The 17142-nt window shown below is 41.6% G+C and overlaps 1 protein-coding gene and 2 long non-coding RNA genes across 15 annotated transcripts in view; 1 reads left to right on the top strand and 2 right to left on the bottom strand.

Annotated features, from left to right (window-relative positions):
* HIVEP1 (HIVEP zinc finger 1) overlaps positions 1-17142 on the bottom strand; it is a 127869-nt gene that overhangs the window by 76573 nt on the left and 34154 nt on the right. For 6 of the 13 annotated variants that reach the window (XR_002861296.2, XR_002861294.2, XR_015290450.1 and 3 more), the window contains exon 1: positions 1378-1525. The exons of 5 other annotated variants lie outside the window; for them this stretch is intronic. Coding sequence is in view for 2 of the 8 variants with exons in the window: in XM_023919723.2 (XP_023775491.2) it covers positions 1378-1447 (70 nt within the window). In the remaining 6 variants the exon portion in view is untranslated. Of the gene's footprint in view, positions 1-1377; positions 1526-9594; positions 10265-17142 lie in introns of those variants that run through there. 2 more of the 13 variants (XR_015290449.1, XM_086902047.1) reach the window with 1 other exon arrangement.
* On the top strand, positions 10214-15047 carry LOC147655723 (uncharacterized). Its single transcript, XR_015290469.1, has 3 exons — positions 10214-11207; positions 11564-11844; positions 13235-15047. It is a non-coding gene; the product is annotated as an uncharacterized LOC147655723 (long non-coding RNA).
* On the bottom strand, positions 10375-16741 carry LOC147655722 (uncharacterized). The gene is made up of 2 exons (XR_015290471.1): positions 12064-16741; positions 10375-11957 (listed from the first exon to the last, which is right to left on the bottom strand). It is a non-coding gene; the product is annotated as an uncharacterized LOC147655722 (long non-coding RNA).

Below are 17142 nucleotides of genomic sequence, written 5' to 3'. Positions count from 1 at the left end.
TTACTTATCTTACAACTGCAATGTCATTTAAAATCCCAAGTAGCCATCCACACTGGTCAGTCAGATTTACATTGCTCTGATTTATTTTAATTTTGGGGGGGTTGGTTTTTTTTGGGGGGGAGGTTTCTTAGTTTTGTTTTTTTTTTGTTGTTTTTTTGTTGGGGCTTTTTTTGGGGGGGTGGTGGTTCTGGTTCCTCCTTTTAGCTTCCAAATTTTGCTATGTATTTATAACCACAGGAGTCAGTAAAGTGACTTGATTTGTGAGAGGCACTACAATCAGACAGATCTAAGATAAAAATAAAACTCATTATCTATAAGGTTGCTCTTGAAAGTCAACTATCACACTGGCATCACAAGAAATTAATTCATCAGTATATTTTTGACAAGCACAGTTTTTTTCTCCGAAAGGTCATTTTTCTAAATTAAGCGAAGTATTAAATATCTTTGCTGTTCTGTCACACATCTCAAACTTAACTCCTGAAATGTTTTCACAGTAAAATCAAATTACATTTGAAATAAACATATGAAATAAAGTTTCACATGCATTTAAATTTGACATTAGTACCCTAAGCAATGTAAGCAAACACTAAGGCCTGTTTGTATGTTTTATAAACTACATTAGTGGAAAATGTGCTTATTTGGTAAATATAGTATAGCCTAGTTTTGCCCAGAAAGTGTCCCTGTTTTAGAACTCCCTTAAATGCACACTGTTAAGCATGAGAGGTAGATCTGGAAATTACTGCTGTTCATATCACAGTTTGCTAGTGAAGGATTAGGACCATATTTACTGAGCATGTGCCAGAATCATCAAATAGTTTCAGTTGGAAGGGACCTTCAAAGGTCATCTAATCCAAGCCCCTGCAATGAGCAGGGACATCTTAACCAGATCAGCTTGCTCAGAGCCCCATCCAACTTGATCTTGACTGTTTCCAGGGATGGGGCATCTAACACCTCTCTGGGTAACCTGTTCGTGTCTCACCACCCTCACAGTAAAGAATTTCTTCCTTATATCTGACCTAAATCCACCCTCCTTCAGTTTAAAGTCATTGCCCCTTGTCCTATCACTAATGCCCCTGTATAAAGTCCCTCCCCATCTGTGTGGGCTCTCCTTACTCAGCTAGGGAACCCAGAGCGATACCCTGAACGCTGTGCCCTGTTGCATGCCACCTCTACATCCTCCCATATTTTTCCCCTCTCTCATCAAACAGCGCTGGAATGGAATCCACCACAGCTGCTGCCCAGGATTTTGCTTCTGACTCGCACCCTGCCCTCCCGGAGGTGCTTTGCTGGGTTATTTCAACCAGCGGGGGCAAAGCCTTGTGATGAACTATGGAAAATACCCACCTCTCCCCTTCCGCATTAGGAGAGGAAACCTACCCGCAACACCGACAAGAAAAAGCAGCTCCGCAGGATAAAAAACGGGAATCCTCTGCTGCCAAGCACACATGCCAAAGACAACTTCTCTTTGTGAATAAATACAGCACAAAGAACAAAGGTTCTCCTCCCCTTTTGCACCGACTGGAGTTGCTCTGCGATGAGTGGATTTTCTGCAGCGCCTGCCTTCCTGGCAGGCGAGGGTTACAGGAGTGTCTTCACTTATGTAAGTGCGTTTCTTGAGTACACAATTACCCAACACACCCAAGGCACTCCAAGGCTTCTCTCTCTCTCTCTCTCTTTTTTTTTTTTATTTTTTATTTTTTATTTTTTTAAGAAAAATCAGTTCCCTTCCAGCTGTAACATTTTTGGTTTTTTTCAAATCCAGGTAAGCAAAGCCACAGAAGCACTCTGAATGTGGTACAGTGAGACCCTTAGTATCCCAGTAAAAGAGACATTAATTTCTTGGCAGCACAACTCTCTCCCTATGTACTGGAACGTAGGCTGAGCTCCAGACTTGTAAGAGACCTCGACATTCACAAGAACCTCCTCCATTTTCACCTGTGCACCTTTTTTCCTCCTACAGAAGGTCATCAAGTATCTGCTGAACATTCCTTCCAAAACCACAGAAGACACCTACGCCAGCAAGCCCCACCGCCAGGAACAAACACCCCTTCTGCTGTCTCACAGCACAAAATACTTGACTGTGTTCTTCCTAAATGAAACACTTCAACTCATTTTGAAAGAGAAAGAGCAGGATATGAACAAATAAGGGAGTATTTGCCCAGGAAAAGGCAAAGAGGCCTTCTGTAGGGAGATACCTGCAATTGTTCCATTGCAATAACATGTAGAAAATCTAACTCTGTATTTGAAAGGCCACCAGTGAAACCAAATATAGATCTGTCAGGCAGCACTGCATAGACCACAAGAGCCTTATTACCAGTATCCATACCTACCACAGTTTCTTTAAAATACATTCTCCCTCCTGAACAAGTCTTCAGCTAAAGGCCATTCAAAAACCATGGCAAGCTTCCCTCTGGGCACACATTCAGGAAAAGACACAGCAGGAACATTCTGTGTAGGTACCAGTCACATCCATCATCACTAGGTCTGTGCCAGGCAGAATGCGACAGAAATCTCTGATCACATGTTGGTAGAAATAGACCTTTTTTACTGACAACCTGAATAGCTGGAAGCATAAAGGAATCCAGATCATTCCAATGCTGATGTAAGATTTTAATCACACATGTAAGGTTTTTAATCACACAGGTCTGAAGGAGACACAGGGAAATCACTGGTATTCATATCAAAGTCTGCTAGTGAAGGATTAGGACCATAATTACTGAGCAGTGTGCCCAACACGTATGAAAGGGAAAAAATACTTAGTCCCTTTCTCCCAAGAAGTTTAACTTATCCATACTCTTAAACACTGTTTCTATTTCACGAGCATTATAGATCCCCAAAACCTGTATCTCTGCTCAAGGCCCTACACATCCTGACAAAGTTGCTGCGTCTGTTCATTGTTTCCCCCAAACATTATTTTTAATCATTTTATCCAAAGCAAAACAGTAGAACTCCACAACTATACCAGGTTTGGAGGTACTGTAGAATTTGCTTGCTTCATTGCTATGTTACACCTGATGACAGATCATGAGGCCTGGAAGAATACCTTAGGAGAAAGGAAGATGTGAAACATACCCAACCTGCAGCCTGCTCTTTGCCATGCTCCCACAGTGACCCAGGGCTTTGGGAGAGTGCCTTAGTCAGGCAAGCTCCCCAGGTGGTCCTCAGGGCTGCTGGTGATGCCTGGGCAGCTGCACATCACCACCAGAACTGCTGCAGAGATGAAAGCAGAGATGGGCATTCCCATATCTGGTCACCACCCCGGCTACAGGAAGGGTCAGAAACATTTTTCTAGACCCCCCAAGATCTGATGGAGCCATAAATGCATCAAGTTGAAAGGACGTTGACAAATATTTATCCTTGTCATTATTTGAAGTAGGAGAAAAAGGTTAAGCTGTCTGAGAGAAATTAAATGTTTTAATAGAGACTAGGACAAATATGAAGCTGTCAGGATGTAAAAAGGCAACCTCCATAAAACTGGTCATGTTTTAATCTATGCAACCAATAAAGATACAGTAAAAATAACCATGCTACACTCTGCTTAAATGCTGTTGACATTAGATCTATGGGAGAGAAAATAAAAAGTAAATAACCAATCAGTCTGCTGTTACACTGCCGATTGCTGAAGATACATAGCAGGAAATGATACCTTCTGTCTCATACAGTTCAACAAGACTTAGAGCAAACCAAAATTTTATTTGTAATGTTTCATTTCTAGTTCAGATTTGAGGTGGCTGGCCATGTTAATTTACAAATTTTTGCTTTCTATCATATCTAATTTGTATTTAAGAAGTAAAATTTGAAAACAAACAGTGCAACAGTAAAGCTTCCTCAAGGCATACTGCCAAGGAAAACCTGAAGGCTGCACTAAACCACACTAGCAAACAAATATTGGGAATACCTTGTGCAGGCAAATAAGAAACTCTGTGCTGTATTAGCAAAGGGGCTTTAAGTATTATATTGCAAATCCTGCATAAAAAGAAGCAAGATCAAACATATCAATCCATACACTCTCATCTAAAATTCCCCCTATAAAAACTAGGTTTTAAGAAAACAGGTTGGCAATAAATGCCAACTGGAGACTAAAATGCATTATATGGCAAATCATCCTGACATTTATCCCCAAAACAAGTAATGTACATCCATAAAATCAGAGCAAAATAAATTGAAACACATTGTGGTTGGGAAATGCACTATTAAGGCACGTGAAGACTTCCTAAATTCAGAGTCAATACTGGGACTCTTATTAAGATATTCCAGCATTTTGAAATACTAAATTCAATTTTCTTTAATGATGTACTGGCCATTTCTCCCCTTCTAATATTACCAAAGGACACATGGTTTGGCTACAGTGTATGATCTTTCCCTAAAACTGTAAGCTCCCATGGAGATGACAAAAAGATGCTGCCAGAGAGAATCTGACCAATAAAAAAAAAATTAAAAAAAAAAAAAAAATCTTACACAAAATTCACTACTAAAATCTAAGGTATTTGTGGAAAAGATGAGCTTCAGTAAATTTTACACTACAAAATATTTTCTGGAATGAACAGGTCATCTTTCCTAAAAAAGAATACAACAAAAAGACTCAAAAAACATTTGTCCAAAACTTTCTTTTTTTATTAATTTAAACTAGAAGCCATGCAGACTTTGAAAATGCAAATTCAGTACAAAGTCTTTAAAATTTATAACAATGAATCCCTCATTTAATGCACATAATTTCAGGAAAACTATAGAAATATGACAAGTTTTGAGTTTTCTAACATTTTAGTTTTTGTTGGTTTTCTTCCAGTAAATACAAGTTACAAAGTAAAACAAAGTCACACTTCTAAATTTCAACATTGTCCTATGAACCTATGAACATCATAGCTGTTGTAAAGTAACATTTATGGATGTCAAAATGCAGGGCTTTTACTTTGTTATCTATCCACTTGTCCCTTGCGGCAGTGTGCAGGCGCACACAGGTGAATATCTCACGGAAAAAATTAGATGGAGCTGAAATGTCTTCCCCAACCCCATGCTCCAGTCTCAGGTGAGCTTCTGACTCTTCACCAAAATTCAGACAGTGCTCAGGCTGACTATCAAGTTCCCAAGGATTTTAAGAGAAGCAGAAATTCATCTTTCAATTTTATTAGGAAACCAAAACTTCCTGGCACAACCCCACAACATCCACCTATATGTGGGAACTCCCTTGTTATTACTTCCATTCCCCTGTGGCAAGAGACTGCAAACCAGCCAAATCACACACAAAGGTTCACTTCTCCACCGCACCTGTGGAATCCCAGGGCGTAGATGAAAGTGAGGACTGACTGCCCTGGAAAATGTCCAGGCACAGAGCAGTAAAAACAGCAGGCAGCAAGTCACCTACCAGAAGCTCAAAATTCCCTCTTTTAAGGCAAGAGGGAAAAGGGAAGGGGATTCTTGTTTTTGACCACATAGCTCAGTGATGGGAAGGCAGAAGAGTATGTGTGGGAGGATGATGGAGAGGTGAGAGAATTTCTTAGTGAGGGGAATTCTGGTCTCTGAGTTTAGGAACTTGTCATGGGCTATGTGAATTTGGTACCAACGCCCAACACAACCTTCCTGTGTACTTTATATCTCCAGTCCATAAAACAACATTTCCATGCTCCAAGAATTTATTGGAAAGATAATTATATTCCTAAGGAACACAGTGACTGTACACATGAAGTCTTACAGAGATATTTAGACACTTAATTACAAATGACTTACATGGAGATACTCTAGAGTTAACCCCTTGCCTGCCCTCCTGAGCACATTTACCAGTGCCCTTTCCAATGGCACACAAAAGTTTAAAGGCAGCTTTTTTTGCTATTTTATAGAATCCTGTTCCAATCATCTCATTCCAATGCCCTTGCCATGGGCAGGGACACCTTCCACTAGACCAGGCTGCTCAAAGCCTCATCCAACCTGGCCTTGAGCACTTCTAGAGATGGGGCATCCACGGCTTCTCTGGGCAACCTGTGCCAGTGTCTCATCATATATTACTACTGTATCCAAGGGTGGCCACAAACTCCTCCTGCCCTTACACATTCTGACAGGTAATACTAACTAGTGAGACCAGAGACTTCCAAAACAGCTAACGAGTCAAAGTGCCAAACCGCAGTTCTCTTACCAGCCCGAAACCAGCCTGGTCTTCTGAAAATCAGACCCTATTAGATTGTATCAAAATGGGCCCACACAAAGCTACTGCTAAAACCCTTTTGCAAAAACACAACTGGCTTTTGTGTCACCTAAATACAGTGTAAACCAATTATTGTAGAGACAAGGCAAAATTGGGGTACTTAGAAAGTAGCCTCTTCTTCCAGCTTGGAGTAATTAATTTCAAAATCAACAATCTTCATAATACAGTTGAGAATTTTCAAAAGGCCGTTGTGATGGGTTTTAACTAATTCATTTTCCCACAGAAACTGGTAATCTCCTGCCAATTAAAACACCATTCATCTAACTCAACTCTCAGGTGCTCCCGACAATCATAACTCCTAGGTGAGGTAACAACCCATTTCAATCTTTCAGAAAACGATCTTTAAAGATAAAACTTATTATTAAGCCATAAAGCCCTGATACTTATCTTGCAGTGATGATAAAGACATATAATAAACCACGGATGTTCAACCAGAAGGAATACTGTGTTCAGTGTGAAGGGGTTTACAGCCATACGCTTTATAATATACAAAACCCAAACAAGACCAAAACAGTATCGTGAACCTGTAGCGGGTCTCAAATGGACACTTAGACCACACCAAAAGAAACCCATGTGGTTCTTGAAAGACAGTTCTGCCTCCCACCTGACACTTCATCTCGGGCTGAGCTAGCTTCATTAAGATTCAAAAGCCTTATTCCTGTTTCTCAATCTCACTGTACTGCCCATTTTCTGGACAAAAGACAACTTGAAAATGTTTAGGATCACATTTGCTAAAACATACTACAAAAGCCACCAAATTTAATATCACGAAAAAACCTTGCAAATATAGGAAGATTTATGCTTGGTGTTCTTCTGAAATCTCCCTCTAAATAAATTCCACGGTTGAGCTACAGGCATCTCCTAAATATCTTTTCACAACATAAGCAGGAGTGGGTGAAACAACATTAACAGCTGATCCTCTAGTATGTGCTGTGTCCTGTCATCTATCATCTCCAGGGCCATCAGCACTGCCGGGGTTTGTAATCAAATCATGGTTCGTAACAGACAAACGAGCAAAAATTCTTCTTAATTTAAAATGTCATTAATTCCATTAAAACTGTATTGACTGTAGTAAGGGTTTGCCATTTTTAAACAATGCACAAACATGTAACTCCCTGTGACAAGCACACATATACCAAAATAAAGGTACAGAGATGGACTAGTTCCATGTCAGAGAAGTGAAAATACCTGACTAACCTACACAACACTGATTAACACAAGTCATAAATCCAGGGAATTTCAGAAAAGCTTCAGAAGTGAAACAGATGACATAGCACATCTCACTTCCTTCAAAGAGGAATTACTTACTGAAACCTTACACTGTCAAAGGTAGCAGCGAAAGCAGCAGCAATTAATGCTCTCAGCTGCATTTGCCCAACCTATCAAAAATAATTTTATGGCCAGGCTTCATCCATCTTTATTTTTAATTTTGCCAAGGTAACTGCAATTAACTTACCAATTTCAGGCTGAACTACTTTGGGGTCAGGGGAGATGGAAGGAAAAGAAAGCTAATGCCAAGTCATATGTTTCCCTCAGACACCTAAATAAATAACTGCTGGTGATGCAGAACAACACTGCATTTAAAATAAACAGGAGTCAAACACTATAGCTGAAACAACCAAAATAATGAAGTTATTTTAAACATGAAGTTATATTCTACCTCTTAGAAAGTAGTATTATCTCTTAGAAAGTAATTCATAGTAGTATGAACAGTCATATGCAAAAAACAGCTGAACTACGCATAAAACCCATTCCTGTACTCTTTTACTTCTAGAAATGCAACAGAAGAAGATTTTTTTTCCCATATCCTGAAAAGTCAAGGTGTAAGCTAGTTTGGGGGCAACTGAAGATGTCTAAGTACAAGCAAAGTTGTCATACCCAAACACTTCAGTTCTCGAGCAAACAATTGTTCATGCCCGGAGAGCACAGAGCCAATTTTGCAGGTTGCTTCAACAGGTACCAGGACTGCTTTGCCAAATAAACACCCCAGCAGCAAAGCTATCTAGCAAATTCCCCATGGGAAGTTTCAAAACCAGAAGGCTCCAGAAATGGCTGCAGGCGTATCTTCCACCCTCCAGGCATGCCTGCTTCTTAGCCAGGGAGCTCAGAAACTGATTCTCAGCTCCTGCACCACCTGGAGCAGGCTGAACTGCTGCAAAACCCTGCTGCAGTAAATCTCAGCTTCTGGCTCCCCATGCTGCCCCTGTGCTCCCACGGTTCAGTACAGCTCTAAGGTTTGGCTTTTTGAGATGGCAGCTCTGACTTCTACTTATTTAGAATATCAGCATGCGTGCACACAGGTAGCAGGCAGGCTTTGCTGACTAAAGCAGTGATGCCCTACTCAAGTGTCTTCATACAATAAATGCTCAGCTTCTGGAAAACTGGTTTGGTTGAGATTTTGTTGGTTTCCAAGTAAAACTGGGAAGTAAAGGCCTTGTCAGAGCTGTAAAACCCAGTGGGGTAAAGCTACGCTACAGCTTTGCCTATTTATACAGCAGTGTCCTCACTTCAACACTTGAGAGTTCCCATAGTCCATTTCTGGTTTTTTTCATAGAAATAATATCTGCAAAAGTGCAATGCCTTTTCCTCTATAATGGCCTTGAAGCTAATAACTATTTTAAAGCAATTCCAGTACAGTCGGAAGCTGTTATTGGCTGTTTATGTAACAGTGAATTAACCCCCACTGACACCTTTCAGGAATTCAGAACCATGGTGCACAAAATGTACTTTGCGAGAGCTTGTTAATATATGGTGAGTGCAAAAGCCATCTCAATTCAGAAGACTGGCTTTCAAAGCAAACATGCTTAACCTGCAGTTTCAGTCATGGAAGAAATTACTCAATTAATTGCAGGCAACAAAAACAACAGGGTTATAACTAATGTACAGTATATGCTCTGTGGGTGTAACGCAAGCTCATTTCCCAGTAGTATTCTCGCTTACATTTCTTACCCCACTGCTCTAAAACTATTTAGGAATGTTAAATTCACTTAAGACTTTTTCTCCACACACATCTGTTTTCTGGCAATGAATATTATTATTAACACAGGTAGGGGCTGCTCTCTTAAGAAACATGTTTTCAACACAGTAAATTTGGAGACCAGTATTTTTCATGCTCAATTCTAGACCAGACATCATCTTTTCCAAACTTAAAATCACACATCAGTATTTATTAAGTTTTTGCCTGCACTAATGACATCCTTGCAGCGACAAAGAAGAGACTACAGCAAAAGCGTTCAACAAATTCTCACCTGCTTCTAGGAATTCTAGCAGGCAAAGAGCAGCAAGAAGATCAAAAGCACAAGAAGACCCCACTTGAGTTGACTGCTCCCATTCTGACACTGAGGAAGAGACGGTGTAAAATACTAATAATGATTAAAGACAACAGAAAGGAAACTTACCCAAGCAGACACTGATGCCTTCTCCCGTCATTCCTTCCCTTCATGTAAAAGACATCTGTCAATGATTTGATCTAGGCTCGGAATCAGCATAGGGATGGTACTTGGACTCACTGCTTAAGAGATTCTCAGGGTGTGTTTATGTGCACATTTTACGATTAAAACGCTGACAACTAAAGGCGGTAATAAAATACGCAGATGAAGATTAAAAGAACCCCCTTCCAGCACCTGTCAGGCGGCTCTCAGCAGGCACTAGGAACGTTCCGAAAGAAGGATGCCTCCCGTTTCCATCGAGGGCAATTCCTCAAACACACCTCCCTCAAGCCTTGCGGTATTTTTCTCATCCTGGCCCCCATGCGAACGCAATCTAATCCTCTTACCCCGAGAGCCACCCCCTCCCGCCTCCCTCCCAGCTTTATTTTATTTAAAATGATGCCTGCAACAGCCCGGAGCTGCCCGCCGGGTCACCCCCCCCGGGACACCTGGGCGACCCTGCCACATCACGTTAGGCGCCGCGGAGTGACGGGTTAAGACGTAATCTGTCCCTCTCCCCCGGTTTACGGATCCCAGGGATCCTCCCCCGCTATCTCGCCATGGCAACGGCACCAGCGGGCGGGCGGGCGGGCGGGCGGCGGGGCCCCGCTTACGCAAGAGGCGCAGCGGCGGCGGCAGCGCGGGCCCGCCGCTCGGCCCCGGCCTGCGGGCTCCTGCTGCCCCTGGGCGTGCTCGGCTCGGCCTTCTCCCCGCCTTTGCCTTCCTTTCCTTTCCTTCCCTCCCCCGCCTTCCTTTTTCTCTCTTCTTTTTCCTCCTTTTTCTCTCTTCTTTTCCCTCCTTTTTCTCTCTTCTTTTCCCTCCTTTTTCTCTCTTCTTTTTCCTCCTTTTTCTCTCTCCCCTTTTCTCTTATCCCTTTTTCTCTTTTCTTTCTGTCATTTTTTGTTTTACTTCCTCCGTTTTCATTTTCTTTTTTCCCCTTCTCTTGTTTACTCTTTTGGTTTATCCCTTTACACCCATATTTACTCTTTTCTTTCCCCCTTTCTTCTTCCCATTTTCCGCCTTTATTTTGTTTTCCCCTCTTTCGTCTTGTTCCCTCTTTTCCCCACTCGCTTTCCCCCCCCCCCCCTATATTTTTGTAGGGTTGGTTGTGTTTTTTTTTTCTCTCCTGGTTTGTTGGTTTGGTGTTTTTTTTCCTTGCATTTCCGACAGCCACCCAAGAACCAGCTGGTAGAGATTTAACCCGCTCCAATAATCCCATCTCCCACCATGGAAAACTGACCACAGCCAAGCCATTGGACAAGCCGCCAGTTCCCATTCCTGCTCCCCGGGAACAGGCGCAGCAGAAAGGGGCTGTGCCTGTGACTTCTTCAAATTAATAACCCTGGGAAGGGAAGGGCAGAGAGCCGGCAGATGAAAGGCAAGGTACGGACTTTGATCGTGCAATCGGAGCCATGCGGGAAGGCTCCCGAACCATGTGGAGCACCACTGAAGGTCAGCCCGGGCTGATCAGATTGCAGCAGGAGAGCCACAGAAAGCAGGGCAAACGGAGGTGGAAAAATCTATACACATCTGCCAAGAGATGAAAGAAAAGTTTGCCTCTGATGCTGGGATTTATGAATAAGGTAAATGAAGCCGTAATCTAACACTTGAGAAGATGCTTAGGTCTTCCTTCAGGAAAACACTTAAGCATGTGCTTAAACCCATTACTATTCAGGGCAGCCCATAAGCGTTTGCTGAAGGTTAAGCACAACCTTCTTACGGGGAGCCCTTAAGTACTGTGCTGATTAAGGTGAGCTTTTTCCCTTCTAAATCTGAGCCACCGTGAACCACAAAATGAATTGCCCTCATTATATTTTAATATTGCCTCTGTCCTCTTTCAAATTAAACCAGGGAATGCAAACAGAAGGTAAGTCTTATTTTACATTAAGGTGATAAAGCCCAACATTACGTTCTGTCGTGTTTTTTTTTTTTCTTTAAGATCCTCTGGCTGCACAACACCATGCATCCCTGTGAATGAACACCTTTCACGAGGAAGAAAGAGCACATGGAAAAGTGATTGCTCTGCTACTTCTGAACTCTGGAATTCTCTTGATGTGCTGTTACAAGCCAGAAAAGATCACACAGAGCACTGCATACGAACATACACAAGCTTTATCCAGTGATCTCTTTTGAAGCAAACCTGAAAAAGGCTGTAGATGGTGTACACATTACAGCTATTAAAGGTCATGGATAAGACAGCTATTTATTAGTTCAAGTAAGGTCAGTGTTACATCCACAGGCAGAGAGCTTTGCCTGTTGCACAAGTGTCACTGTCTGCCCTTAATGTCCCAAGAAACTTTTGACAAGCTAAGCATATCTAACAAGCCACAAACCTTAACATACAACTGCTGCAGTTCATTAATGTTCAACAGGAAGGTATATCTGAAATGGGTTCCATTTCTGTATCACACTGCATTTCCTCTCCTCCAAGCTCGCCACTGGTGATTGCTGACAAAGAAATTGTATCCCCTGATGGAGAAGGAAAGCTCACTAACTAGTGAGTTGGTGGCTGTGGCTCTTCCCAAGAACCATTCTCCTTTGCTGCTATTTGGAAATATTCTACCCCACATACTAAACTATTGGTTCATTTACTTTCTTTATACACACAGAAAATGGGACCTTGGAAAACAATTTGTGCCAGTTTTAGACTTCTACTGGAGCTAAAATCAGGGTCTTGGTTGAATTCCAAACCCAGTTTTTGGAGGAAAACTGTTATATAACTCTTTCCCTTTCTGGGAGACAACCTTGGTAGAAGAGCTTGTGAGAAGCAGTCAAATCTCTTGCAGGTCTTGAGACAGATGGCAAAGTAGGAGGGCAGAAGGTTACCTTAAGGTCAGGGTGTTTCCCATCCTTATGAGGTATATCCAAATGCTACAGGCAGGCAGGAACACTTTGCTACATTCACCTCCAAGAAACATCTCACTTGAAGTAATTTGCCCTGCTAAATCCTGAGCTACAGGTAGTATCTTCTTCCTGGAAACTTTGTTATTATAAACAAACAAGGGCAAAGAAATTAAGAATAATCTTAAACGCCTGTCCCTAAATATTCAACCTACCTTTCAAGAACAAAAGATCTCACCATACTTGGCATGGAAGCTGGACAAAAGGGATGAAGTTTGAAACCCAGATATTGCAGCTCAGCCCTTCAAACAGGAAAGCAAACTCAAGAAGTAGTAGGTTGGATCTTAGAACCATTTAGTCATTTAGGTTAGAAATATCTCCAAGATCATCAAGTCCAACCACTAACACGGTGCTGACAAGTCCACCATTGAACTATGTCCCTAAGTGCCATGTATACCCATGCTTTTAAATGCTTTCAGGGATGGTGACTCAACCACTTCCCTAGGCAGCCTGTTTGAATGCTGAAGAATCCCTTTGTTCTTTTCTTCTAAATCAAATAGAATATAAAATTGTCATAGAAACAATTAAGAGAAGGCCAGGATCATGCTGCAGAAAAGCCCTGAAAGTGTATTCAGCTGTCCATGAATAGTAAAATTACACATGAACTTTACAAAGTGACTCCTTGGATGACTCCTGTAGGATTTCTCTTTAATTGTAAGAACAAAATGGGGAAAAATTAGATGTTAAGTCTTTCTCACTGTTTTCACAGCTTAAATACCTATGGGCACTAAATCAACACAAGTACAATGATGAAATTAGTAAGTAAACAACTACAACCTTCACTGCTGCACAAAGAAGCTTGAAACCAAAGGAAGATCAATATGAGTAATTCCAACTCCAAATCTGTAAACCAAATCCAGAAGAAAATGTTTTCTTACAAGAGATCATATTTGGGCCCAAATGGCTTCAAGACAAAGTGTAAATGAACCACTCTCCTCTGTGAAGTCTCAAAATTGGATACTCAAGTTAACCACCCGTGAATTTACCCATAGAAGCAGGAGCTTGAAGGGAGTGTTACTGCTGGCACCGGATTCCCTGCAATGAGCTGGCAGCGTGTGATTACCACATAAACTTCTCTCTCCTCCCCCAAAAACAAACACAAAATGAAGGATGCTGTCAATGTCATTAGGCACTGGAGATCATTGCAGCTGTATCTCCCTACATTTACTTCCTTCTTGCAGGATTATTTTAACAGTCTATTAAATAAAGTTAACTAGCAATGAAACAAGAACTGATTACAAACTGAGGATCTCAATTTTCTAAAGCTGAACTCCCACCCTCTATCACTGGAGTAAAAGTCCAAGTGATGAAATAAACCTTGAACTTTGTAGCTTTACTCATCATTTTTGGAAAGAAATGAGCACCTTGTCCCAGACACCGCAATTCAGCAACTTCATCTGTACACGTGTCAGAAAGAGGGAGCAGAAAACTCCAGCCAGCCAGTATCCAAACAAGAGCATTCCCCTGATCAACGTCACTTACTGGAATTGCGCTTGGAAAGGATGCACACCAGTGCAGTTACTATCACACCACCATGACCCAGTTCCCGGAAGGAAGCTGTGCTCCCAACGCAGTGGTCTCAAAAAGTGGGCCACACGAGCAGCAACCAATCATCTGGGTACAAAATGAGTGGGAGAATGAAAAGGAGGAGCTATTTACCACCAACAGGTTGAGCAAAACTCAACCTGCATCATCCTGCTAGCTCTCCCAGAAGCAAGTGAGCAGGAAAGATGACAAAGAGGTTTGAACTGGAACTCACTGACAGAGGAATGAGGGGCTTGTAAGGACCATAGCCTTCTCAGCTTCCAAAGTCCCCAAAGGAATAATGGGTACCTTGTGAATGTGTACTGGTTCTCTCTCTAATCTCAGCCACCTCAGTTGTTCCTGAACACTAAACTCTGTTTCATTGAAGAAAAAGGATAACAGAATCTCTGTCTTCCTGGTGTAGAACATTCAGCTGCCACAAAGGACAACACTGCAGATACAGGAAAAGAGAACTATTTAAATAAGTATTTTTCCCATTTTTTGTCCAAGGTAATTCCAAATAATAAGCACGGGGAGGGAAGTTCACTATGTTATCTGGGTTCATCCTAAATTGGATTGCAAGATATATTAGAAAAAGGTAGCATTTAAATATGATTGAATAAAAATTCCTACCTGGGCTTGAAACTATCATAATTAGACTTTTCAATGGTTTTGTCCTGTTACACTCTGATTTAAACCAGGTATAATGCAATTTTGAATCATATTCAAACAAGGTACCTCAACCAATTTAAACTATATTTAGATCGCAGTATTTTTACTACTAAAGAAACCTAACAGAGGAACAACATGCTTGGAACATCTGTCGCAGTGATTGAAAGAAGTCTATGACAGGAATAGCAAACAGTTATTTTCTTTCCTGAAATGATGTCAATCTGTTGAAGCAAAGTATCACTGAAGTATATTGTTTCTAAGAGGTACCTCACTCTGGCCTGTCTTCTCCAAAACGAAGATGATTAAAATACCCCCTTGCTGCATAACCTTGTCTGCTTGCTTATTATTATCTGCTATCTCTGCATCAAGGGAAACACTCTTTGTCTAAGCTAGTAAGCATTTTACAGCATTACATGAAAAAAATAATTCATTTGTTCAAGTCTAAAAACCTCCACCTAATGAAATTCAAATTTTAACATGCATCAACTATTCTTTACATTTAGATAATCAACTGTATGAGTCAACACAATCCCTAAGTTACAGACCTCTTATCAAGGCTGTCTGTCACACAGCATGTTCTGCAGTGATGATCAGAACTGCACATTCTTTATGACACAACTCTGCAGTTACTTCATGGAGGATGATGACAGAATGGCTCTCGCTCTATGCTTCTGCTGGTTCTCAAGGATGGATTTCAATGTGGTAGTCCAAATCAAGGTTCTCTCCTACAAAAGACCCAAATCAAGGGTCTTGCCTGTCCAGACCACACAGAGGCAGAGAACAAAGGTGAAGAAGGATCAGTCGCTGGGGGTAGTGATTTGACTCCCTCTGAGCACTAAGTTATAGGAAGTGGGGATGTCAAGCAGCGATGGAACGACTCACAGGATTCATTAAAAGTTCTTGGTGTATCACCATCATGGGTCCAACTGTTGGGCCTCAGCAAACAGTACCTCTTCTGACTGTCATCACGCTGAGTTTCAGCCCCATTGCCCAGTGGCAGCTACATGCATTGCTCCCCCTGAGCTAGGATCTACTGGGGCCCTTAAATCAGATACAAAATACGTGATCAAGAGTGGCCAGTTACCCAACACCACCCATCTGACTGACACCATCGGCACACAGCTAGGGCAGGCACGTCTCTCTCTCATACAATAAGCCTTGAGGCTCAGCTGGAAGAAGATAGATCTGGTAGGCTGCCAACATGTGAGAGCATGGATGCCTTTAACAACCAACAACAGCACTGCATGACATGAGGCAATGCAGCCTGTCACGGGCCCAAGGCGGCTGTGTTCACATGGCTAGGTGTTTCCCTTGTGTTGGTGTTAAACTTGGTTCAGGAGAGGCAACCAACACCATTATTGGTGTTCTCAGACCAGCCTGGGAAAGAGCTTCTCATCAGGTCACAGCCCTGCCGTGAGGCTGCTGGGCACGGCAGCACAGCCACTGCTGAGAACATCAGTGGTTTTCTACAAAAAAAAAAAAAAAAAAAAAAAAAAAGAAACAAAAGTGACATAGTTTAGGAAATATTGTGATAGGAATTAAGATGGGGACTTCAAAAAAGCAGCCAAACAGTTTCTGAACAGTGCACATGGATGTGAAAGATTACAGAGAGAAACTTAAGTATCAAATAGCTAAGACAGAACCAAGTATCAGCACTCGGGAAGAAATTACTGAAAATTACTGTACGAAGGATGTGAAATGCCAAAGGCTGCTGATTATTTGAAGAAAAAGAAATCAAGCAAGGACAGGGATACTTACATATTCAGTGGAATAGTTTAAAATCCTATTTCATTTTCTTATGTAAATATTCCTGTTAACATATATTGTTTGAAAAAGATTCGTAAGACATTTATATTAAAAATAGACTTGAAAGCAGAATTTATCCATCTGTGTAGTGTTTTCTTGTAGCTATTGGACTGTTTACTTCAAAAGGGACTGCTACAAAGGAATCATTGTAAACTTTCAACTTAACTTTCAGCATCAAAAGTATTTTGTGTTCCAATAAAAAAAAAAAAAAAAACCCAAACACAATTCAGCCACACTTGAGAGCTCATGTTGGGCTCCTCTACAAAAAATTCAGGAAAAGTTGGTGGCTTACTCACTGGGGTGACCCCAAGACTTGCCTCATTGCACCCAGCTCCACCCATGGCTCAAACCCTACTGTACCTTAATGGAAACTGATGGATACAGATCCCACCTTCCTGAGAGCAGAGATTTGATTTCACTTTGCATCCACTGCTCCTTTCTTTGAGCTCTCCAGGGGCATGTCAGCTCTTTGCTCCTGTTCTTTTCACCCTTCCTTAAATTTCAACTGAGGGACTTAAGCAAAAGACACCTATTTTAAACTGGTGGTGTAGAGACCTTTCCAGAGCAATAAAAAGGTAGGTCAGAATTTTCTCTGTAGGTAGCAGACAGGCAGGG

Source organism: Cyanistes caeruleus, chromosome 1 (assembly GCF_971803275.1).
Source record: "Cyanistes caeruleus chromosome 1, bCyaCae1.hap1.1, whole genome shotgun sequence".
In the NCBI taxonomy this organism is placed as follows: domain Eukaryota; kingdom Metazoa; phylum Chordata; class Aves; order Passeriformes; family Paridae; genus Cyanistes; species Cyanistes caeruleus.
This window is presented reverse-complemented; position numbering and strand designations above follow the sequence as displayed.